The 26,243-nt window shown below is 31.1% G+C and overlaps 1 protein-coding gene across 1 annotated transcript in view; it reads left to right on the forward strand.

The window, feature by feature from the left end:
• Positions 1-922: 922 nt before the first annotated feature.
• The window catches only part of LOC148309525 (glutamate receptor ionotropic, NMDA 2C-like), a gene marked incomplete at its 5' end in the record, with an annotated part of 116,674 nt that continues 91,353 nt past the window's right edge, over positions 923-26,243 (forward strand). Inside the window, 2 exons of the mRNA XM_088259906.1 lie at positions 923-1,097; positions 6,875-7,022. Of these exons, the coding sequence (XP_088116032.1) occupies positions 923-1,097; positions 6,875-7,022 (323 nt within the window). The remainder of the gene's footprint in view (positions 1,098-6,874; positions 7,023-26,243) is intronic.

The raw sequence follows: 26,243 nt of genomic DNA on the forward strand, positions 1-26,243 counted from the left end.
GAGTCCACATATTACCCCCCTTGCATCCTCAAAAATAAGTTCTGCATCCTGAGTTCTGCAAAAATTGGCGACAAATTGTCAGTACGAGACGTCTTGGATCTCGGGAAACTGATGCCTCGTAAAAGAGCCTAGCCAAACCGTGGCCACGCGTGGCCTAGTCAAGTGAATCGTTTTTTATTGGTGACAGTTGTGACCATGGGTTGCTGTATCCTACGCCATATTTCTCCATTCTTCACGAAGTCAAAAATAATAGAAAGGGATAATCTATTATGAGGCAACCAGTAACTTCTCAGCATTTGCTCATTGCTGGGAGGAAACCACGTAAAACTCCTCAGGAGAAACCGAACTGTTGACTGTCGTCAAAAGACTATCCGTTCTACTAGAAGAGGGTTCAGCATTTCGTGTCCCAGATTGGTTTATTGTATCAAGGTTCTTCACTATTTTTATCATGTATGATACTCTGTTAACCTATAAAAATATTTCATATTAACCTGAAAATAAAACTAATACCGATATCAATTCAAGGGTGCATAGGGCACTGCATCAAATTGATGCAATGTCGATTTGATAGTTTATTATATGAAAGCAAGGTGATAAGTCCTGCGCTTCAGGTACCCGCCCAGGATAGTTATAAATATTACTATTAATAAATATTTCACTTTGTGTCTTGGCTTGGTTTAAAATACCAATGTCCTGTACTATTTTTATCATGTTTGATATACCACCTCTCATGAGGGTTTCTAATAAACTTACACGGATAGGTCCTCATCCACTATCTTGCGATGCGCCTCCAGCTGTTGTCTGTGACATGTTTTATATAATCTCTGATCAGGGTTTATTTGATCTATTTGTGGGATAATTTACGTGACCCCGATATTGATGCTGTGAATGTTTATTTTTAAAATCATATTTTTGTCCTCAGGGGTCCATTTCGACACGTCCTCAGCCTCCCTGGTGAACGAGATCACGACCGCCATAAAAGTGTACGCTTACGGGGTCGAGGAGTACGTGGCAGACCCTCGCAACTCGAACAGGCCCCTGGGCACGCAGCTCTCGTGCGAGGGTCCTGGCGACGCTCGCTGGCCGACTGGAGACAGGTAAACAAATATTAAATCATTTTATATTACTTATTTATTTCTTTACAAAAATGTTTATAATATTAGTATATAACCACTCACCGAGATTCTTATATCTACCGGTTTTGAGACGTACCCTTCTCTTCGTCAGGACAATCACTACCACAGCATGCAAACAATACCACCCTTCACCATCATAGCACCATTTACACACTTAAAACTACACAAAATATTTAACACATGCGGTTTTTGGTCGACCCGGAGACCAACATGCACTAAAGTTTTCACCACAGACATGCGTTACGAGCCGAGGTTAAACATGCACTAAGGAGGTTAAACATGCATGCCTTAGTGCATGTTCAACCTCGGCTCGTAACGCATGTCTGTGATAAAATTAAGATAGATGCGTTGAGATGGTTTAAACATATGGCATGAATGAGAAGAACCAACGGTAAAATAAATTTATGAATCAAATGTAATTGAAAAAACGTGCAGAGGAACACCGAGAAAAACTTGGCATGATCAGATACGTCGAATACTTGAAGGCCGTCAGGTTAGGAATGGAAATAATCGGCGAGTATGTATGAGGAGATGCATGAATGTGGAAGAGGCGACGAATGTTTGCAAAATCAGAGTAGTGTGGCGTTCTTTTCTTCCTGCCTACCCTTGTGAGTAAGCGGCGTGATGGTTAATTAGTTAGTATTATCCTTATTAATTTCGCCAAACATCTCGATAAATTGATCTCGCGGCGATTCTTCGATCGCTATAAGACTTGAGAAAAGATCATAAGAAGCTCCTCTGGGGAAATGTTCTGCAGGCTCAAACTATGTGGAGTTAGCGAAACTAATTAACAATCTGTAAATTATCTAACAAAAGCAGTTTTCGTTGGCTAATTACGGGCTTCGGCTAATAAATCAGAGCTGTCTGGAAGCCCGAGTGCGAGTTGATAACCCTTCGTGATGTTTTATTATACTTTGGATTCCGTAATGAATATTCGAGGCGACTTGGGAGCGTGCTTTATGGCGTGTAAATCACTTTAAAGTGAGATGTTAAAAATACGTATCTTGTAAACGAGAAAACATGATGTGTTTTTTCGCAGTCAGCTACAAAATATTATATTTACATTTTCTCGTATTCAGTACATATGAAATAAATAACACACGTCTAAAAAAATACTGTAATACAGTATAATTCGGAACATAGTTATGCAATGAAAGCACAAGTTCAAATATTTTATATTCATTTTTATACACACATAATTTTCAAATAAAAATAATCGTATTGATGTCTCTACTTTATATGAATCATCTATGATTTTTTTTATATGAAAGAAGATGGATGTCTGAGCATCCAATGAAATGCTAGGTTAAAAGCCATGGGATGCTTAGACATCCATCTTCTTTCATAAAGAGATACATGTTTCATATCAGTGTTGAGATACCTTTAAATTGATATCTTAACCGTAGGGCGAGTAATCCTGTGACTGATATAATGAACAATATTAATATCGTCAAAAAATGTATTGAGCATCATTACCTTCATCATCTTCATCATCTTCCTATTCTTCACCATCTTCATCTTCAACTTCTTCTTCTTCTTTTTCATCAACTTTAACTTCTTCCTATTCTTCTTCTTCCTTCTCATTTTCTTTTTCTTCACAATGCTCATTATTTTTTTCGAAATGAAGAAGACTGTTTATTTATATATTTGACTGAATTTTTTTCAACGGTTATTTTCAAAACAAAATCATCAATCAATATCTTTAATTTCTCAACAAATTGAAAATAAAAGAAATTCATTCAAAAACGTGTCCAAGTAAACCGCATTATAGTTTTTGTAAAACTGAACAGTCATCATAAGGTATAAAAAATAAATTAAAAGCATTCATTGTTTTACCGCACATTTGTCTAAGAAATCGCAATTCTACGGCATTCAATCTACTTTCATCCTTGTTTTATTAATTCCGTACTCCATACATACGTCTTTTCATACCAGTAGTCCATTGTTTACTGCCACTTACTGGATGACTATCCCACAGGAAGCCTACCTACTTTAATTCAAAATAATAATCTTGTGCAAAAACTATAGTGCATGTTGGTCTTCGGGTCGACCAAAAATCGCATGTGTTAGACAATTTGTGTAGTTTTGAGTGTGTAAATGGTGCTATGGTGGTGAAGGGTAGTATTGTTTGCATGCTGTGTTAGTGATTGTCCTGACGAAGAGACGGGTACGTCTCGAAACCGGTAGACGTAAAAATCTCGGTGAGTGGTTATATACTAATTTTATTAACATTTTTGTAAAAAAAAAATAAATAAGTAAAAATGACTAACCACAAAGTAAATGCTTTAAATATTAATAATATTGAGAATATCAAAATAATAATTGATATTCCATGTAAGGCTTTTGTGGTGAGAATCTACTCTCAAGTATTTAGTATATTTATAATTCCATTTGCAAAAGCTCTGCCATCTGGAATGATAACTTTAAGCGCTTGACACAATAATCGTTTTATGGCCTCTTTTTGCTCTAAAATTAAGAACTTTAAGCTTCTCTCACAAATTAAAAGCAAGAATCGTGTGCTAAATACACGGCTACTTTCATATTAAACGCTTTGTTGATAAATTTTGCTAAAAATTATTAAAACTTATAAGAGACGTTGCTTAAGGATTATCAAATTATTTCTACAAAACTTAAATAACCGTAAAAATAATGACTGTTTTTTCCCCGGACTTTCTATTCCATTGTGTCTCCGTAGTGCAGTGGTTAGCGCGTTTGGCTACCGCCAAAGATACCGGGTTCAAGATAATTATAATATGTTCTGGTACTTACCATAATGTATGGAAGTGAAGCATGAAGGTAGCATAAAAGGATAAAAGTAGACACAATGCATTGGAAATGCTATTTCTCAGAAAAATGTGTGGCAAAATAATGGTTGATCGATATTAGAATTATGAAATAAAGAAATAATGCATCGCCGAGATAAGCATTATCGATGAAATAAAAAAGGTGTTTTGAGATAGTTTTGACATGTGGAACAAAAAGGTGAGGAAAGAACGGTTAAGCAAATTTATCGGGCAAAAGTAGATGAAATAAGGAGCACAGGAAGACCGAGGAATACTTGACATGAAGAGGTATATGTAATATCGGAAGAGGTGAATGTGGAACATTCATACACCTCCTTGACTTGGCATTCTATTCCACCTGCCTACCCCTGGGGAAGTAGCATAATGGTTAGTTAATAAATAAGCCTAAAGTATAATAAGAATCCATAAAATTTAAATATTGAATTTTATTTCCATATTAAATAATTTCGCTTTTCCCGGGTGAATTAGCCTACCCAATTTTCTGGTCATTATGTTTTAAAAAATGGCTTCGTCAGCCCTTGTTATTGGCCACAGCCAGAACCGCCCTCCGTAATCCCTTTCAAAATATGTTTTTGTGGTCTAAAATTAATTCATTGTGATTTTTATACCCCATAAACATTTTAATACATCGGAATTACACCATCATTTGTGAAACAGTAGGGTAGTGATTATAATTTAAGTCTTTAAAATATATGCGTGCGTAGGTAGGTGAAATATAGGAAATATGAAATTGAGTTCGATTTAAATGATACTTAGGAACAGAAACAGATATTTGCCTACTTTTACGAATACAAAAATTAAAACCTAACTTGCCATCACGCCTCTTCGCCGCAGGAGTTGTCTAAGAGTCTTATAATAATAATAAAACCCTTATCCGCACCCCAATGATGCATAGGGCACTGCGTCATATAAACGTAGTGTTATCTTGATCGTTTACACATGAAGGAAAGGTGATCAGCCCTCCGCTTCAGGTACCCAGTCCAGGGTAATAATATTGAATAAATATTACAGTGAAAAAATCACTTATATTTATTTTACCCCCCTTGGGAATTGAACCCGGGACCTCCAGAACGGTAGCCGAGCGTGCTGACCATTAAACTACGGAGGCGGACAAGAGTCTTAGTTGATCAAAATCAGTTGCAGAGATTTTAAATTTATTTTATTTTATAAAAAAAAACTAACTTACTGTATATAGAAGTAGAAATGCACACCAATTTGTCTTTGAAAACAGCATTCGCCTCTTCCACATTCAATCATCTCCTCATACATACCCACCAATTATTCCAAGTCCTGACTTGACCACATTCAAGCTGTTTAAATACTTGACAACGCCATGTTTTCCTCGGTCTTCCTCTGCTTCTATTACTTAACGAATTCGCTTCATAATTTTTTTTCACTTTTCTTTCTTCACTCATTCGATTCACATGCCCAAACCATCTCAACATACCTTTCTTAATTTTATAATAACGTTTATCTCACCCTTTCATTCATTCCTTATATCAGTGGTGAATGGTGCACGTGTGGAAAGTGATGATTTTACCGGTCTTTGAGAGCTCATAAGCCCTGTAAATAAGACTTTCATATTCTTCTTCATCTATTTTGAGATATCAAAAATCTTAATCATTCTCCAATTGCTCGAAGACATTCTCCATTTTTATATTGTTCTCTAAAAAAATATCAGCAATTCGTTAAAAAATTTCACATGTATAAAACGTTATACTCCATCGATAATTACATTTATAAATATAATTTCTTATTCCAATTATTTTTTTAAACATTTTTTTACAAAAAAGCTTTCATTCCGATGTTATTCAATAGTTTCAATAATGCCAAAAAGTACCGATAACAATTTACCGGCAAAGCAACTGTTACACGAAACACATGGCTTTTATCGGCTGTTTGTATCTGTTTAGAACAAAAAAATTCAATATTCCTATTTGATACTATTTTTAAAACGGCTTCGTTCGAGTACCAAAAAACCAAAAAGCGAGTGTTGGAATATAAAATAACCAAACTCTGTGTACGATATTAAATAAAGCGGGGCGCGTTTTTCCATTTCTATTTTTCGTTTTTTCAAACACTTCTCTTGTTTACATACATTTATAATACACTCACGTGTAAGGCGTATGTTTGGGAACATTTCGAGTTATTCCGTTTGCCTTTTGAATTAAATAACTCTTGTTGGACCTGTGTAATTCAATCACGCCATTTCCCAAAGCATTTAAACGGGACACATACTTCTACAGCATTTTTTCCCCGATGGTTTGGAATACAAATTCCTTTTTAATAATGGGTTTTATGAGTTTTAATTGAATTCGCTGTGTGGATATTTTCTCTTTCATTCATTTCAAACTCTGTACTGTAAAGATCAACTTTACTTAAAATACTTTGTAAATGAAGAAAGCCAATATCTCAATTTTGATTATTTTTACCCGGCCATGCGTTGTTGTGGTTTAGTCTATGGTAGTTAAATACAAAAAATACAAAAATGAAATGCAAAGAATTTTAAAACGTTTAATTTTACAATGCATGTGGCTAAGAATTTAAGAATCAAAGATCAAAAAGTACGATATTCACCATACACAATTAAGTAGGTACTGCGTGTATTGCAGTTACATTTTTAAAAGATGGCGCTGCCATTGCGGTAAAACGAAATTGTTTTTGGGGAAGAAGAAATACATCTGTTACTGGTTAAAACTCCAGTCAAAGGGTATGAAAACATGCGCGTATTCAAATGTTTTAATTGCAACTTTGTGTAAAAACTTCAAAGTTATCATTGAAAAACATAAGGAGACCTTAAATTTCGAGGAAAAACAAATATATTAATATTGTTGTTATTACACAAGTGAAAATGAAGGACTGTGGATCCTTCCGTTGAACTCTCTTTTTTAAACAAACAAAAAAAGCAATCAATTCTTATTTACATTGTTACAGATTCTTCAAGTACCTTCGCAATGTGTCAGTTGAAGGTGACCAGGGGAAACCAAATGTGGAGTTCACGGCAGATGGAGACCTCAAGGCAGCTGAACTGAAGATCATGAACCTGCGGCCCGGGGTGTCCAAACAACTAGTTTGGGAAGAGGTCAGAAATATTAATGTTCATATGACTCAACCCTTAAGAGAAACCTAACATGTAATGTTGTTTTTTTTTTTTATTAATAAACTACTAACTTTTAATGAAATTAAATAAATGTTCAGTTCTTCTCATCTAGATGTCGTTTATAAAAACAAGATAACTACACACTATACGTATACATAATTAATATTTATTTAAACTTACTAACTGAGAGATCAATATTCTTCCAATATATCATTTTCTTTGCCTATTTACAAAAAAATTTCATTTGTTTTTAATACAAATGTACTCACAAATGATAAAAATTAAAAATTTATCTGTTATTATAAACGTTTGAGAAAAAAATCTGTTTATAAGACGAAATAATATATTTACCCTTTATATGCTATATTGATTTGGGATGAAGATAATTTGAAATTAAAAATCATATTTCTTTTATTATATCGATTCCATCTAATGAGGAAATTCTACATCTTACTTTCTTTAATACGTTATCTGCACGTAAAATTTCATTGATTCAGTGGTAACTTGATAGTTATTTTACAAAACACGATAGCCAGTCCTGACATTTAGGTATTAAAAAAACGTATTTTTACATATTTTCAATTAATTTATTCAGCGGTAAAATTTATATATTTTTTAGTTTACTCCGTAAATACCACATTTTGTGTTACAATAGACTTTTTTATTAGTTGTGTTTTCAAAAATCAGTTTTTAAAATCATCATTATATTTTTTCCCTCGGATATCAAACCCTCATGAATTTGTTAGCATTTGGTATGAAATTACTGTATTATCCTAAAAGTATGTTTCATTCGAAATCATTAGCATAACTCTGTTTTTCACATACTTTTACCCTTAACTAATATTTGTTTGACCCATTTTATTTAATTCTGAATTAAATAGTCATGTTTTTTTTAGAAATTCAACATGCCGTTATATATTTATGTCGTTCTGAAGCGCCTGTTGCTTGGGAGGTTTGCCAAAACCCGAATGTATATTTTATTCGGTGATGAATATGCTAATTTGACGTTATGAATTATCTGAAATATTTCAGAATTCCTCCCTCAGGCTGTGTATAGGAGAGAGGGGTAGTAAATTTAAGAGGGAAATGGAATTCCTGAGAAATTCACCTGATTTGAGAGCAAGATGAAATTTGAGCATTTCTTCCGATATGGAGCGGCGCGAAAATGAAATATTATGTATTCTAAGAACTTTCAGAAAATATAAATAATATTTTGCTATCTAAAATTTAGAATGTTTTGCTTTATGGTTTTGCGGAGGTAGTTTATAATAAAATATGTATGTACATTTTATAGAATTTTAAGATAATAATACCTGTTTTAGTATTCCATAAAACATGAAATAATGTAAAAAATATATTTAATTGAAATTTACAATGCAAATTTTATGTGAGAATTAATTTTAGGGGTAGTGTAAAAATAGAGGTAACTTTTATTAATATTTTTTTCAAACCCTTATCCGCACCCAATGGTGCATAGGGCAGTGCATCATATAAACACAGTGTTTTCTTGATCGTTAATACATGCAGGAAAGGTGATCATCCCTCCGCTTCTGGATAATATTGAATAAATATAAGAGTAAAAAAATCCCTTATATATATTTGGGCCCCCCTGGGAATTGAACCCGGGACCATTAGAGAGAGGTATGCTGACCACTAGGCGGCGGACAATATAATATTTTCTTTGTCAGCTTTTTAGACTTAAGTATCCTCAGGGTTTTTGCTACATACAATTAAAGATAAACCTGAAAATTTTATTTGTTATGTCAGGCTCTGTCTCCTAAGAATATATGTGAAATAATTCGGATAAACCCATGTTCAATCTCACTTTTGTTCAAAAGGAATAAACTTAATACTTAACAAAGTGTTCAACTAATGGCGTAGGATCTATAATAATCATTGCATAAATACAAGTTTCAAGAATTAGTAAAAATGGACCTTCAATAATGGGCAGAATGGTGAACTTTACACAAGTGTATAAAGTGATCACTTAAGCCAGCCAAATGCCAGGTTTGCAAGCCCTGAAATACTCAGACTTTACACTAGATTAAAAATAACACTTTCAATGACAGTATAAAATAGTTAAGTAGATTAGTTAATAAATGAAAATTGCGTTATAACTTTACTTGTACGTAGATAAGATCCTAATATCGACAATGTCATGGTTTCTTTGTTATATTTGACTCGAGTATTAATAAATATTTGGTATTTTAAAACGAGTGACTTAAGCATAAATATAAATTTTAAATTTTCTCTATACTGAACTAACAGTAAAATGATGTGCAATATATTCTTTACCGTCAGGAACTTGAAAAAGCTGTTATTTCAGCTAGTCGAACGAATATCCAGTGAGCTTTGCGCATGATTCAGGACTAAGCAAATAATCTCGGTGGAATCTTTGCGTCATATATCACCCTCGGGAGCTAGGAACATTGATCGAGGACCGTTTAGTGGGCTATTTTTAGATTGTATGATTACGCAGATTTTTTGATAAAAAATAAATCAAGATGTTTATTTTGCGCCAGAAACACCAAAATTTTATAAATTGACAATATTTTTTTTCCTCAATTTCAACGGTTAAAATAAATTTAATTTTTGTTTTAACATATTTAAATAATTAGATTGTTTTATTTAAAATAAAGTTACAATAATTAAAGAAAACACTTCGTTTTTTACCACTTGAGTTTTATTATAGACTACATGTTTCAGAAGCTAAACTTCCATCATTCAGGTCTGTAATGCCGAAACAATAAATAAAATAAAATAAAGTTGTTTTTTGTTCATGTCATAAAAGTGTTTATTAACAACGTTTTGAGTGTGTCCAAACTTAAACCAGCCTATGACGGTCGTCAGCCCCGTAAATGGCCAGACTTCCATATTCTTCTTCATTTTTAATGAGATGTCAAAAAATAAAGTGTTTATTAGTTATTTTAATTATTATTTTTCTTTCTCGATTTGTTAAATCCCCAACAAAAATAACTTTTACGATTTTGTTAACACTTGTATACATTTATTAAAATAACACATGAAAAGTACTAAATTATTTAAAAAAAGTACCTCTTATTTTTATTCAGTTCACACTTGGAAATATTTCAAAATTGTTCACAACAATTATGAAGGCAAATAAATGATTTAACGAGTAAATTTGAATTTTCCGTGTATCAATTATCTTATTATTTTTTTAACATCTCATCAAAGATGAAGAAGAATATGGAAGTCTGGGCATTTACGGGGCTTACGACCGTCATAGGCTGGTTTGAGTGATCACTTTACACACGTGTAACATTCACCAATTCTACCCATTATTGACAACCACACTACTCAAATTCTTGGAAGTTCTATATATATGAACCAATTTAGAGACCTTGTTCATGAATCACTAAAACTTCACTAGAGACATCTATTGGTGAGATGTAAAGAAGCTTTTTACTAAGCAGAAACTCTTATATTAGTATGTGAGATCCGAATCCCGGATTATAATCACACACATGAGAAACGCCAGAAAATACCATTTTCATTTTTATTATTAAGCTTATAATTTGACCAGATAATTTATTTACAACATTTTGAGTGTGTCCAAATACTTGTTCACAAAATCTGGATTATCTCCAATTACAGGAGTTATTTTCATATTATTTTTTGACATCTCATCAAAGATGAAGAAGAATATGGAAGTCTGGGCATTTACGGGGCTTACGACCGTCATAGGCTGGTTTGAGTGATCACTTTACACACGTGTAACATTCACCAATTCTACCCATTATTGACAACCACACTACTCAAATTCTTGGAAGTTCTATATATATGAACCAATTTACAGACCTTGTTCATGAATCACTAAAACTTCACTAGAGACATCTATTGGTGAGATGTAAAGAAGCTTTTTACTAAGCAGAAACTCTTATATTAACTCTTATATTATACTCTCGTCAGCCTATGACGGTCGTAAGCCCCGTAAATGCCCAGACTTCCATATTCTTCTTCATCTTTGATGAGATGTCAAAAAATGAAAATAACTCCTGTAATTGGAGATAATCCAGATTTTGTGAACAAGTATTTGGACACACTCAAAATGTTGTAAATAAATTATCTGGTCAAATTATAAGCTTAATAATAAAAATGAAAATGGTATTTTCTGGCGTTTCTCATGTGTGTGATTATAATCCGGGATTCGGATCTCACATACTAATATAAGAGTTTCTGCTTAGTAAAAAGCTTCTTTACATCTCACCAATAGATGTCTCTAGTGAAGTTTTAGTGATTCATGAACAAGGTCTCTAAATTGGTTCATATATATAGAACTTCCAAGAATTTGAGTAGTGTGGTTGTCAATAATGGGTAGAATTGGTGAATGTTACACGTGTGTAAAGTGATCACTCAAACCAGCCTATGACGGTCGTAAGCCCCGTAAATGCCCAGACTTCCATATTCTTCTTCATCTTTGATGAGATGTCAAAAAATAATATGAAAATAACTCCTGTAATTGGAGATAATCCAGATTTTGTGAACAAGTATTTGGACACACTCAAAATGTTGTATATCAATTATCTCATGAAAGCGATTAAAACCGATGAAGGTCATCAAACATTGGTAAAAAATCAATATTCTTTAAAAATTAATACATAAATAATTATGTGTGAATATAATACTATCTAATATAAAATTACTCGTTAAGTGGAGGATCAAAACAATAATATCACCATATTACTATCGTATTTAAACTGTGATATCTTAAAATTTCTTATGATTTAATTTGAATTACTTTAAAATGTTAACAAACTAACCATCTTTCTGTTTCTCGAGAAAATAGAACGCCACACCACTCTGTCTTTACAAACATTATTTGCCTCTTCCACATTCATGTACCTCTTCATACACACCCGCCGATTATTCCGACTCCTGACCCGGCTACATTCAAATATTTGACATACCTGACTGTGCCAAGTTTTCCTCGGTCTTCCATACCTCATATGTTCCACATGTCCAAACTATCTCAACACTCAATTTATTTTTTTCTTAATTTTATCGATAATGCTTATCTCAGCCTTACATTCATTCCTTATTTCCAAAGAGCAGTCTTCTTATCGATAAGTGATTTGAAATAAGTCTTTTCATCAACCTTTTATTAGGTGTTTTGCTTGCCCTAAGTATTTTAAACAAATATAATATATAAAAAAAAAACAAGTCGTATCTATAAACAAATTGCAAGTCTTTTATGCGGTTTTTTATTCCCATGGGAATGAAAGCTTCCAATTACCGTTAACGTTTAAGTTAGATATTAATCGCTTCCGTCTCGTTTTCTTACGTTTATCAGAGATTTAAAAACGCTGCCTTTTCAGAGCTTTTAGTTCTTAAACCTTATTTAACAACCCGCGGCAGGGTACTCAGTCACCCTTAATGTTTTTTTGTAACGAATCAGCACTCCCACTCCTACAGCCTATCCATTGTTAGGGAATTGGTAACCTGAAAAGCAAGAAGAAGATTACAAGATGATCCCGAATAATGCTTGCCACGGGATCATTAGAGACTGGCTCTATTTTCGTTCTATTTTTAGGCAACCCAATTAATAACGATCAATGTTAAAAGGGACAAAATATAATGTGACCTTATGTTTTTAAATTCATCGTTGTTTTATAAATATCTTCATCATAATTAATATATATATATATATATATATATATATATATATATATATATATATATATATATATATATATATATATATATATATATATATATATATATATATATATATATAATATATATATATATATATATATATATATATATATATATATATATATATATATATATATATATATATATATATATATATATATATATATATATATATATATATATATATATTTATATTTATATATATATATATATATATATATATATATATTTATATATATATATATATATATATATATATATATATATATATATATATATATATATATATATATATATATATATATATATATATATATATATATATATATATATATATATATATATATATATATATATATATATATATATATATATATATATTCTTCTCCGTCTTAATCCTCATTGCTGAGGGTTGTGACCCTTGCAGAAGCAATGACTCTTCTCCAGTTATCCCTTGACTGCGCTGCACGTAGCGCTCCAACCACTGAGGTGCCTGCTGCTGCCTTAATTTGATCGGTCCATCGTGTGGGGGATCTTCCTCTCCCTCTCTTTCCCTCCAGGCTACCGATCACAACTAGTCATTCCAGGCTATCCTCGTTGCCACGCGCAACATGTCCAAAGAACTGGAGAATCCGTCGGGTACAGATATTGGCCAGAGACAAGCCATCCAAGCGTAGTTCCTGGCGAATGGACTCATTGGTGCGTCTAGCTGTCCATGGAATTCGGAGCATGCGCCTCCAACACCACATTTCGAAGGCATCAATTTTTCTCCTTTCTGCTGCTTTTATAGTCCATGTTTCAGCAGCATAGAGAAAAATGGAGTGGACCAAGCTCCTGACAAGCTTCATCTTGGTGTTGTTACTCACACCCCGGTCTTTCCAGATTTTGTCTAGCTTAGACATGGCACTTTTGGCAATGGCGATACGACGTCTAATCTCTCCTTCACAAGTTCCTTCATTGCTGATTTGAGATCCAAGGAACTGGAACTCGTTTATTATCTCTAAACCTTCGAGTGAGTTCCCGAGATCAGCAAACTTCTTAGATCGATCTATGATCATGATCTTGGTCTTGCTTTGGTTAATCTCTAGTCCCAGTTCCTTGCTCTCAATCTCTACTCGTTTAAGGAGATCTACCATCTCTTTTGGGTCTTTGGCCAAAAGTGTTGTGTCGTCCGCATATCGTATATTGGACAGCTTTACGCCACCAATGGACACTCCTCCATTCCATTCGTAGAGAGCCCTGCGCATGATGTATTCTGCATAGATGTTAAACAGGTCAGGGGAGAGTATGCATCCCTGTCTTACACCTTTCTCAGTGGGGAAGCTTGCAGTGTTTATGCCATTGATTCTTACGATTGCCTTACTTTGGGCATAAAGTCCATGGATGAGTTTTATCAAATGGGATGGGACTCCCATCTCCATGAGTACTTTCCACAGATGTTCCCACTTCACGCAGTCGAAAGCTTTTTTGTAATCGATAAAGCATAAAACTGTTGGCGTTAGGAACTCTCGGCTTTTTTCGATCACTTGGCGGATGTTGAGGATCTGTTGAGGATCTGCTCTCTTGTTCCTCTTCCTTTCACAAAACCAGCTTGTTCCTTTGGTATTTGCCATCCAATGTAACTATGTAATCGTGCTTTTAGAACATATAGCATTATCTTGCTGGTGTGAGAGATAAGTGCTATTGTCCTATAGTTTTCACACTTTTTGGATGAGCCTTTTTTGTGAAGAGGAATGAAAACAGATTCAGCCCATTCCTGAGGCCATGTTCCCGTTCTCCATATGAGGTTGCAGAGATCCAGCACTGTTTTTATGCCCTTATCCCCTAGTTCTTTTAGAAGCTCGGCCTGTATGCAGTCATTGCCGGGGGACTTGTTGCATTTTAGTATTATATATATAAATATATATATATATATATATAAATATATATATATATATATTTATATATATATATATAAATATATATATATATATATATAAATATATATATATATTTATATATATTATATATATATATATATATATATATATATATATATATATATATATATATATATATATATATTTATATATATATATATATATATATATATATATATATATATATGTATATATATATATATATATATATATATATATATATATATATATATATATATAAATATATAAATATATATATATATATATATATATATATATATATATATATATATATATATATATATATATATATATATACATATATATATATATATATATATATATATATTATATATATATATATATATATATATATATATATATATATATATATATATATATATATATATATATATATATATATATATATATATATATATATATATATATATATATATATATATATATATATATATATATATATATATATATATATATATATATATATATATATATATATATATATATATATACACAATACAATTAATATCTACTTGATATTAAATGTTTGGGTTTCTTGGATCTAGGTATGATGTAAGTGCTGCGTGGGAAAAGAAACGGAGAAACATCAGTAGATGGGATGTAAAGAGTTTTAAGAATATTTGGGTACTCGGAGTTGGATTTTTGTACTCGTCAAAGGTTTTGTAAATTCATGGTGAAACGAAAATCAGTTTCATTTTAATTTCTGTCTGAAATGGACAGTCAAAGAAAATTATTAAAAATAATAATGTGCAAGAATTATTTCAAGGATCATATTTGAAATAGTTGAAAATGTTCAAATATATGTCAAATACTTGAAAGTGGTCAGGCATTGTTAAGTAAGAGTCAAAATAATCCACGAGTATGTTAATAGAGATGCATGAATATGAAAGAGGCAAAGAATGTTTGCAAAGACAGAGTGGGGTGGCGTTCTATTCTCTATGCTCCCCCTACGGGGAACCAGTAAGTTAGTTTAGATCATTTATCATACATAAAATTATTTTTAATTAGGTATCCACTTTTCGTAAGTTCGGCAATTCGTTGGTAAAGCATTATATTTAATTATAATTTCATAACACTCCCGCTCGCCTTCCCTAAGAAGTTTCAGGTCGAAAATTATATGTTTATGCAGCAAATTTAAAACAGCAAAAAGCGGTTTTGTATTTAACTTATAACAAAGCATGCCACTCTACGAAGGCTGTATCTGAGAGATTAATCAGGGAGGCGGAAATAGATTGGAAGTATCTGAATTAGCGTTTGAACAGAATGGATAATTTAAACCGTACCAAATGAGAAAATTGTTTGGAAAGAGGTAACTTTATTGTTCATCAGCAAGTTTAAAAGAAAATATAGTAGCTTTGAAAACTGTTAAAGCTAGTAAAAAGCTATGTAAATATTAAACAAAATAATGACATTTATTGAGAAACAATTAAAACATTTGAAGGAAAGCACATTTGATAACCTTTTTATACTTTTTTAACTACAAGCTTAATTATAAGTATCATCTACGATATTTTAGTAACGGTTCCTTATGATACTATGGGAGAGCAACTCTGAAAATGACATTTTTAATTATTACTTTTTTATCGAAATATCGTAAAAACTCGGATATTCATATGGCTAAGTACTGACAACTAAAAATAAATTTTAAATCACGTAAGAGTGAGGTCAGATCCAGAAATTCTAAATCTAATTCCGCAGTGCTTACCACGGGATCAGAATGAGGGCAGCTGGAGGCGTTTGAGGTGTGGTGCTACAGGCGCATGTTGGGGATGCATTGCTAGGAACATGTAGGTAACAACACGAGGTTTTAAGCAGGGCTGGGGAGTAAAGGTGTTTTTGTTGTGCTAGTCTTGCAAAATTTAATATTAAAAAAAGGAAAAACTCGCAAAGCCTCTACAAGGTTTGTCTGCAGGTAGGAAGTAAGGATAAAGAAAGTTAATATGAAAATTTCATCACAAACACCCAGATTAAAAATAAATCCTTCTTGAATTTATTTTGCACTTGTCAGGAATCAAACCAGCGCTGTCAGTTTTGCAATCGAATTAAAAAGAAGAAAAAGATTTAGTATTCTTACTATTTTATGTTTAAAAATATTAATAATATTTTTTATTTCTCGTGAGCATATCTCATCCCTAATGAATTGATATAGAATTATTAAATCCATCATGAGATAATTGACAGTAATTTAACCATAGAAACAATATTATTGGTTTTTGAATTTAAAACTCACATTCCGAAATTCAATTGTTTCAAACCAATTACGTTCCCCGAATTAATATGACGCGTTTTGTTAAAACCATTTTCTAATTATAACACTAAAATCATATTACGTTATTGTGATTATCACTCCGTAATCAGATCTGTGATTGGACAAAACCTTTTTCCAATATGTGGCAACGTTAATTAATACCGTAATTAATACTACGAAGAAATATGAGTAAATAATATACGCATATTAATGTCAAAGAGCTCGTATCTATATAGTGTGGATCGAATGTATACTAAATTTTAGAATTTTGACATCTCAACAAAGATGAAAAAGAAAAATATCGAAGTCTGGATATTTGCAGGACTTATGACCTGTAAAAGGCTGGTTAAGTGATCACTTTACATGTGTGCAACCTTCACGTAATTAATGATACACATTAGAGTTCAAAAATTTTGAGTAGTGTTGTTGTTAATAATGGGTAGAACGGTGAATGTTGCACGTGTAAAAAGTGATCACTAACAAAATAAGGCTTTTGAAAAACCCGGCATGCATTGAATCACGTGTCACGATGATTTTAAGAAATAGTGATATTAACCAAGTAAAATTTTAGTTGAAAATGAGTAGATATTACCGCAAAGCGGCTACCGATTGATTAATAAATAACGAAATAAAATATGTATAATGTTGCAAATCATGGTAAAAACAAATTTATTTTACTGGCAACACCAACGCCAATTTTTTTTATTTAAATCAAAAGTTTTCGTCGCTAAAACTATTTCACATTTAATTACATAACTGATTTAGTTGTTGACGTGTTGAAACCTTACAATGATTCAAACTGATCTTTCTATTTTGTTGCCATACTATTAATTGTAAAGTTAACGCCCATATAATATTTTATGCGAGTGTTTTTGCCAAGAATTTTCACTCATGAATAACATGAAACAATAGTAACTTTAAACATAAAGAGAAAACCCACTCACGAGTAGGTATAGGCTATAAAACATACATATTATATATGGTTGAAGCCTAAGTAGGGCCATGATAAGCGATGTTCTATAGGCCACTTGGAAATAAGGCAATTTAAACATAAAATACTTTTGATATAATTTTTAACTCGCGAATTATATTTTATTCGTAATGCTACGATCAGTATAACAAAATTTAAATTACTTAAACTGATACCAAGAGATTTTATTGGTGATTATATGAATCGCTTTTCCGTTCGTATTTCGAAAAGCTATCGGTAAACAAACAATCGTGAAAACCTAAAAACTTTAAATGAGTTTAAATTTGTTTGACATTTAATATTTCCTTACCCTGATTATGGACTGCCTTTATACGTACAAAAAAAGCTTCGTTATTTCTAGAATTAAAATTTTAAAAGTTAAATCGAATAACAAAAAATATGATTTCATAAACATTATTGATTGATTAAGCATTATTTATTTTACTATAGGAACAGTGTATGAATTAAATTTAAAAATAAAACACTTCTATGAGACTACTTTGGAGTTTGGAAATTACAAACGTTCTTATCAACAGATAATTGAGTAAATTTATGAAATAAAAAGTGTTCTGAGTTTTTTTTTACTTTAAATTAACAACGGAGACCTAGGATCAAAATAATGAGTGAAAATGAAGTATGGAGTTGGCAAAAGCAAGATGAAAATAAATTGAATGCAGTCGAAATTCAAGCCCTCAGACGAATGTGCGACAAAATAAAATATGATGTATATTCGAATAAATACGACGCAGAGCTGAAATAAGCATTATCGATAAAATTTAAAAAGGTGTATTTAGAAAGTTTGGACATATGGTACGAATGAGTGAAGAGAAAGGGTAAAACAAATTAACCAGGTAAATGTAGTTGGAAAAAACATCGGAGGAAGATCGAAAAAAAATTGGCATGATCAAACATTTCAAATACTTGAAACTGGTCAGGTTAAGTGTAGAAATAATCGGCAGGTGTGTATGAGGAGATGCATGAATGTGGAAGAGGCAAAGATTGTTTCCAAAGACAGAGCGGTATGGCGTTCTTATCTCTCTGCCTAATCCCCCGGGAAAGCAGCGTGAAGGTGAGCTATTTTTTTATGAAATAAAATTTATAAAAAAAATATCTAAAATCTATATTTTCTACTTTGTCCTGGAAACGTGAGTTCAAATTTCATCATTGTATCATATTATATATCTCCTGAGTGAAAATTCTAATAACTAATATATTACCTACAAGTTTCACTACTCTTTGATCAGCAAAACACACATAATTTAATATGATGGGTAACACAGCTGGGTTAAAATACCTAAAATATAAATTTAGACTAACGAGTACCAAAGTAGTGTTTGTATTTTATTTCATTCAAGTGATTTTCTCCTAATAACGTCTAGATTATCAAACAAAACTCAGTAGGAAATTTTTTGGACACTTTGCGGATTAAGCCAGCACAATGTTTTAGGTACATATTAAATTATATAAACCATATAACATTATACTTGCGTCACAGATTGGTACGTGTGAAAAATATTATTTGTGATACACATCAATTTGAGTGTGTCCAAATACTTGTTCACAAATCTGGGTTTCTCAACTTAGGAAGTTATTTTACATTTTTTGTTATTTCAACATGGATGCAGAAGAATAAGTCTGGGTATTTACATAGGCTGGTTAATTGATCTCTTTACACACGTGTAACATTTACCATTCTGCCCATGATTGGCAACCACACTTCTCAAGTTATACATATATGATCAATCCTATGACGTTTCATTAAGTTCACAAACAGCAATCAATAATTAGATTCAGAAAGCTTTTATTTAGTGACCCTTTTATTTGTATGCAAAATCCAAGCAAGGATTATTTTACTAACTGAAAACGACTGAAAATCCGATTTTCATTTATACAGCTTATTCTTTAACCACTTATTTTATTCACAACGTTTTAAGTGTGTCTTAATACTTGTTCATAAATCTAGGGTTTATTTTAATTAGGGATCACATGAGGAGATGCATGAACGTGGAAGAGCCGAAGAATGTTTGCAAGGACAGAGTGGTGTGGTGCTCTTTCTCTCTGCCTACCCCTGCGGGGAAGCGGCGTGATGGTAACACATGGGATTATTTTATATTGTAGACATCTCCAAATAGATGAAAAAGAATTTGGAATCCGCACCTAGCCAGCCTAAACATAGCAGTAATTGATTCGGCAGTAACTTTGTGGTAAAATCTATCCATTTTTAGTTTAAATTTTTCTTAGTAAATACCACTTTTTCTTAAAATCTACGTTGACACGTATTTCGATACATTCCGCTTCATATGGTGTTTGAAAATGATGCGGAATGCATCGAAACATGTGTCACAGTAGATTTTAAGAAATAATGGTATTTACTAAGTAAAATTTAAATAAAAATAAACATATCAGCCCTTTAAATATAAAAAAAAACTCCATCTTTGTTGAGATGTCAAAAATATTGGATTAAAATTTCTTTTTATATATGTATATACACCTATATGTATGTAAAAATATCTGTTTGACCACCTGCTATGGTATATGCAAAGGTGTTTGCTTGTATTGAATTTGCCACGCAACCTTTTTCACCTGTGAAAAAAAATTAAGGTTCCTTTCATGGAAATCCTCTCCACGATTTATGACGTCAAGAGCATAACATATTGAACAAAACACGGTGATTCGGACCAATGGCAGCATATCAATCAACCGGCGCTTTTTGATATAAGCGGATGAAGGTTGAGTGCTTTCAAAAACACGTTGAAAATTGTAAAGACTAAATTCAAAATTAATTTAAAGTGTTAAATGGAAGCATGAAGTGAGATTTTTCAAACGTTGGGAAAAGTAATAGTGAAATTTAAAAAAAGTGAATTCAATAGCCCTTGCTTTTAAACGAGTTGATTAAAATATTTTTTTTTTAATCAAACATTTTGACATGAACATAGATATGAAAAAAGTTTGGGTATTTACAGGACTATATACCTGTCTGTAGGCTGGTTAAGAGATCCATTTACACACTTTAACATTCACCATTCTACCCATCATTGATAACCACACAACTAATTTTTTTGGAAGTCATACATTTATGATCAATCTTATTTCGAGATTGATAATTTAGGCACGCCTTTCAAAAATTTGTAATTTTTTTACGGTTGTCAATCATGGGTTAAAAATGAATGTTACACTTTTGTAAAGTGATCACTTAACCAGCCTATGACAGGTTGTACACCCTATAAAAACTTTTTTTTTATTCTTCATATAAGTTGAGATGTCAATATAATAAAATAAAAATATATAAAAAATAAGTCCTTAGTACATTAAACGCAGATTTGTAAGTATTTCGCCACATTCAAAATGTTTAAATTTAAAAAAAAACATTCAGAAAATGATGATTCGATAATATATCAATATATATTAAAGGTGAGAAGAATTATTCGACCTTGCGTTTGTCTAGCTCAAGTAAAAAAACTGTAAATAATAAATAAGTAAATTGTTTAAAAAGATATCTCGAATATAATAATAAGAAGTAAGGTTTCACGCTTAGAAATATCTCATCAATTTTTTAGGTCCTTGCTCTTAAATTCATCAGATAGTCATTTATAATACTCCACCAGTACGATAAAAGATTCATCGCTTAATTGACCCGGTTTTAGTGAACAGATCACATAAATAATACAGTTCTGCTAATGCGAATCTTCGAATAACCGGATCAAACCCACTTCCCTACCGTCGACCGTTTCCTAAAATCAACAATTTCTTCAATGCTTGTAAATTTTCTATTTTCCTTTTGAAAATTTCGTGTAAATATTTCGCACCATCCATGATCTAAATAGCTTTTGCTGTTAAAGCCAATGTTTCCATACCATTTCATGTTGGAAAGAAACATAACGATTACTGACAAGTCACCAGCTGCTTACAGCATGGATTCAATCACATAAATTTGCAATTATCGTCTCTCTGGAGTAACAAGTTTTCTTTCGATTTGTTTTTGGAGGTAATTTAAAAAAGGGTACAAATATAAATATCTAATGTCAGATCTCCCCGATTTTAGCGATTACTCTTGAGAAAATGTTTCTTTTCTTAATACCCTATAATGATTCCCCCGTTCTTCTTATTCTGATTCAATTTCTTATATTTCTTAGCCAAGATATCTGTTTTCTTCCAACTTCTCGACTCTCATTAATTATTCTTTTTATTAAAGACAGTTGCAGTGGCAAAGTTGAGTAGACGCCCGATTGCAAAATAAATACAAGAATGATTTATCTTTAGTTGGTCTGGGTGTTTGTAATGTTTCACATTTACTTTACCTATCTTTACGATACTAACTACAGACAAATTTTTAAAAGGAGAGGATTTTCGGATTATTCCAATAAAAAAAATATATAATATCATCTCTCAACATGTATCTCAGGTAGGAGATCTTGCATTGCTTTACATTCACTGACAGTTCATGGCCTATTCCGACTCTGCAAAGGCCTTTTAAATGTATGATTATCCATCCAAGATATATGGTGCCTGCATTTATGCAGCCACATCTCGAAAGCCTCTAATCTCTTTATTGCACTAATTTTCAGAATCTACGCCTTAAAGCTGCTAGTTCTAATCATTTTATCATTTTCTGATTACTTTATAGTAGGTTTTATACAAGGTTACTATAAGTATAGCAAGTAACAAAAGCTTAAAAAATAACAGCAGTATTCAAATTTTAAGTAAGAATTGGGTAAAAAGTGTGATTAAATGTGTTAACATGAAATTCAAAATAAACCAAATTATAAATAAATGATTAATAAAATGAAAAAAAAAGTGATTAAATTACAGTAAAACAAAAACATGAAACCTTTAAGTAATTACTGTTTACTCGAAATAAAATATGAAAAAAATAGAGTAAAATTGAACATAAATTTGGGACAAAGTGAAAGTAATTGAAATAGATAAAATAATAGCATACAATTAACAACACGTAAAATTTTAACCGATTTTTTTTTACAGAAGCCTTATAAAGCAGTAATAAGACGTATCTCGTAGGAGTGCTTCATCTCCTTGAAACGTTTGTTAAAAATTAACATACTTTGAAATATCGTTTTCAACTGATCAAAATATTTTTTAATAATATCTAATAATTTGTAACTAAATGTGATATTGCATCTTTCTCTATTTATTGCATTACGGAACAAATATAAAAGAAACCGTCACCATAAACACTGATGATCCTCGTTATCAAGTGCTTATTTCACTACGGAACAAAATATCTCATTCCCCTTTCATTCCTACCCTTCATCTGCTCATCTCGTGTTTCCTCTGTTCCCCTCGGCCTTTTCCCTGTTCATTATGCTCAGGACAGCTCCGCTCTGTGAGTGAGTCCCTCATTATTACGAATATAACCGAAGTATTGTGAGAATCCACACCTTTCAATTCTCTCTCTATGCCTTTGTTCTCCAAACACAATCTGTTTTTATCAAAAAATACCAACAGACAGTTTCTTTTTGCCATTTTGAATTTTTCATTTGAAAGAAGAAAAATATCATAATTTTTTTTTTTTTACAAAAGTACATAATTTCTTTTTGGGTTTTTAAAATTATTTAACCAAAAATATATCAATGAGTTTTATTTCATAACACACGACTGGTTTCGAAAACTACAGATGGTTTTATCTGCAGGTGAAACGTAATACTTACAGTATGTTTTAAGTGTTTATTATTTTTTTTAATAATCACTAATTATCAATAATTTATATTTATTTTTATATATATCTATATTTATATATATATATATATATATATATATATATATATATATATATATATATATATATATATATATATATATATATATATATATATATATATATATATATATATATATATATATATATATATATATATATATATATATATATATATATATATATATATATATATATATATATATACGTATATTAAAATTAAAAATATAATTATTCCTTAAAAATACACACCATCTAAATATCTCCTGCATATAATAAATATTATGCAAGAATAAACAATTCAAAAGTAAACGAAATAACATGAAATAATTGTATTTTAAGGGATTTTTTTAAGGGAAAATGGAAAACATTTAAAACGGAAAATGAATATTGAAACAGGATTAAATGAAGTAGAAAATTCAGGAAAAGTTAATTCACCATTCGCTAAACGTGACGAAAGCCATGTTTTAAATTGAAATTCTGCGAAAAAGGGGAATTATTAAATCCTTTGTGTAAATAATACAGAATTCTACCTGTTTCTGAAACCATTGTTAAAAATGTGATACTTTGTATTGTGAGAAACAGATGCTTTATATTCGTTTTTAAAATTTCACCTCATAAAGCTATACTGTTAATTTAATTATGCAATCTCGATTCAAATCAAAATAATTATTTTAAAAAAATAACAGCATACCTTTTTTTTAAATGCTACCTCAAGGACGTTTTAATTTAATATTAAAAATAATTTTTTGATAAAATTGAAATGGAATTAGTTAATTATTTAATCGATATGGTAACAAATCCGCAAATAATAACTTGTTTAGTTTTTTTAAGATAAAAATTATCGCACTATGACCGAATCAGAATTATTTTAGAAGTATTTTATATTGAAATCTCGGACAAGAAATAGAAGACAACGAAGTTTTGAATATCTTGACAGGGCTTGTGTTCTGTACGGCAGCTACTTACGGCTGGTTTTATCACTTTATACATGTATAATATTTATCATTCTACCCATGATTGACAACCACACTTTTCAAATTTTGAATTTTTTATGATTTCATTGACACCGCTATTTTTACCATACACCTGGAGATGAAAACAACAGTAGTTTTTTAAACAAATGGTGTGTAATGAAATTAAAACTCTTTTTTTTTTTTAATTAATGTTTTATTTAGTAAATAGTGACTGCCCACTCAATTAATGAAATAAAACTCGTTTGTATTAAACAAGTGTTAATATTTTTTTATAATCAACGTGACATTCCATAAAATTAATTCCGAATTAATTACCTTTTTTCACATGCTAGTTCTATATTCACACTATGAAAAGTAACATGATAATTTCAATATTAATATAAAACATTTGTGTAAAACCAATTATTATTTAAACATAAATTCGTCTTATTTTGAGACCTTCAGATATTTTGAAAGTGGTTGTGTATAGTAAGTGGTTGTGTATAGAAAGTGGTTCTTAGGATGATTCAAGTTTCGTATTAACATTTTTTTCTGCACAGCAATAACGTTTGTTGGTTTTCTCTAGTTAATTTTCCCAACAAGTCTTTACTAGGCTATGAAAATTACATACGAAATTTTATGTATTGGTCTTTTTCATTCCCCCACGTACACTTTTTATAGCTAATATCTTAACGTTGTTCCTGAAATATTTTATTACATGTTACATTATACAAGTTTTATTACATCCAACATGGCGTACGCACCAACGAACTGACGTTTTGTCATAATCTTTCACGTCTGACATCTAAAGCACACGTGAAAAATCTATAACATACATTATTAATACTTGTTTCATAGTATTAAACAAGACGCTAGACTTTAATATTTTGACAGCAGTGGCTTTGCAAACTTTATTCATACGAAAAGGTGGAAATCAAATAAGACTTTTAAATATTCAGCTTGATAAAACGTGAATAATGTGGAATATTTTTAACTCATAACATTACTAATTTAGGTAAAATCTCAAAATATTTCTGGTCTGATTGATGTCCACTGTTTGTTATTGACCTTAAAGTCCGCTGTCAATCGTGAGTTTAATGGTTAATTGTTTTACGTTTATAAAGTTTTCATCTAAATTGAGATAATTTTTTTTATGTTTTTCGCAGATACTTTGTGGCTCATTTTATAAACTTAATAAAATAAAACAACTTTGTTTTAACAACTTTTTATTTGTAAACTTTATCCAACCGGTTTCGACAAGAACCTTGTCATCATCAGGGTTTATGTACTAAATTCTAAAACATTGAAACACTCATGAGTATTTTAATGTTTAAGACTTTAGTACACAAACCCCGTTGATTACAATGTTCTTGTCGAAACCGGTTGGATAAAGTGTGCCAATAAAAAGTGGTTAAAACAAAGTTGTTTCATTTTATAAAGTTTAAATTGAGATCATTTTAAAGTCGCAATTTAATTCATTTTAAAATAAAATACTCGTACTGTTCTGATGGATTGTTGATTAAATAATTAATTTTCATGTGTAATGATATCAAAGTGATGTGACATTAGGCTGCGATAACTTAGTTTGACCATTATAAAGGTCATACAAGACCAAGGCCGTTCGTGGACGAAATACAAAGCAATTTCATAAACTTATTGTATTTCAGACACCCCCAGTT

Source organism: Brachycentrus maculatus, unplaced genomic scaffold (assembly GCF_059751285.1).
Source record: "Brachycentrus maculatus isolate JH-2025_06_01 unplaced genomic scaffold, ASM5975128v1 h1tg000121l, whole genome shotgun sequence".
NCBI lineage: Eukaryota > Metazoa > Arthropoda > Insecta > Trichoptera > Brachycentridae > Brachycentrus > Brachycentrus maculatus.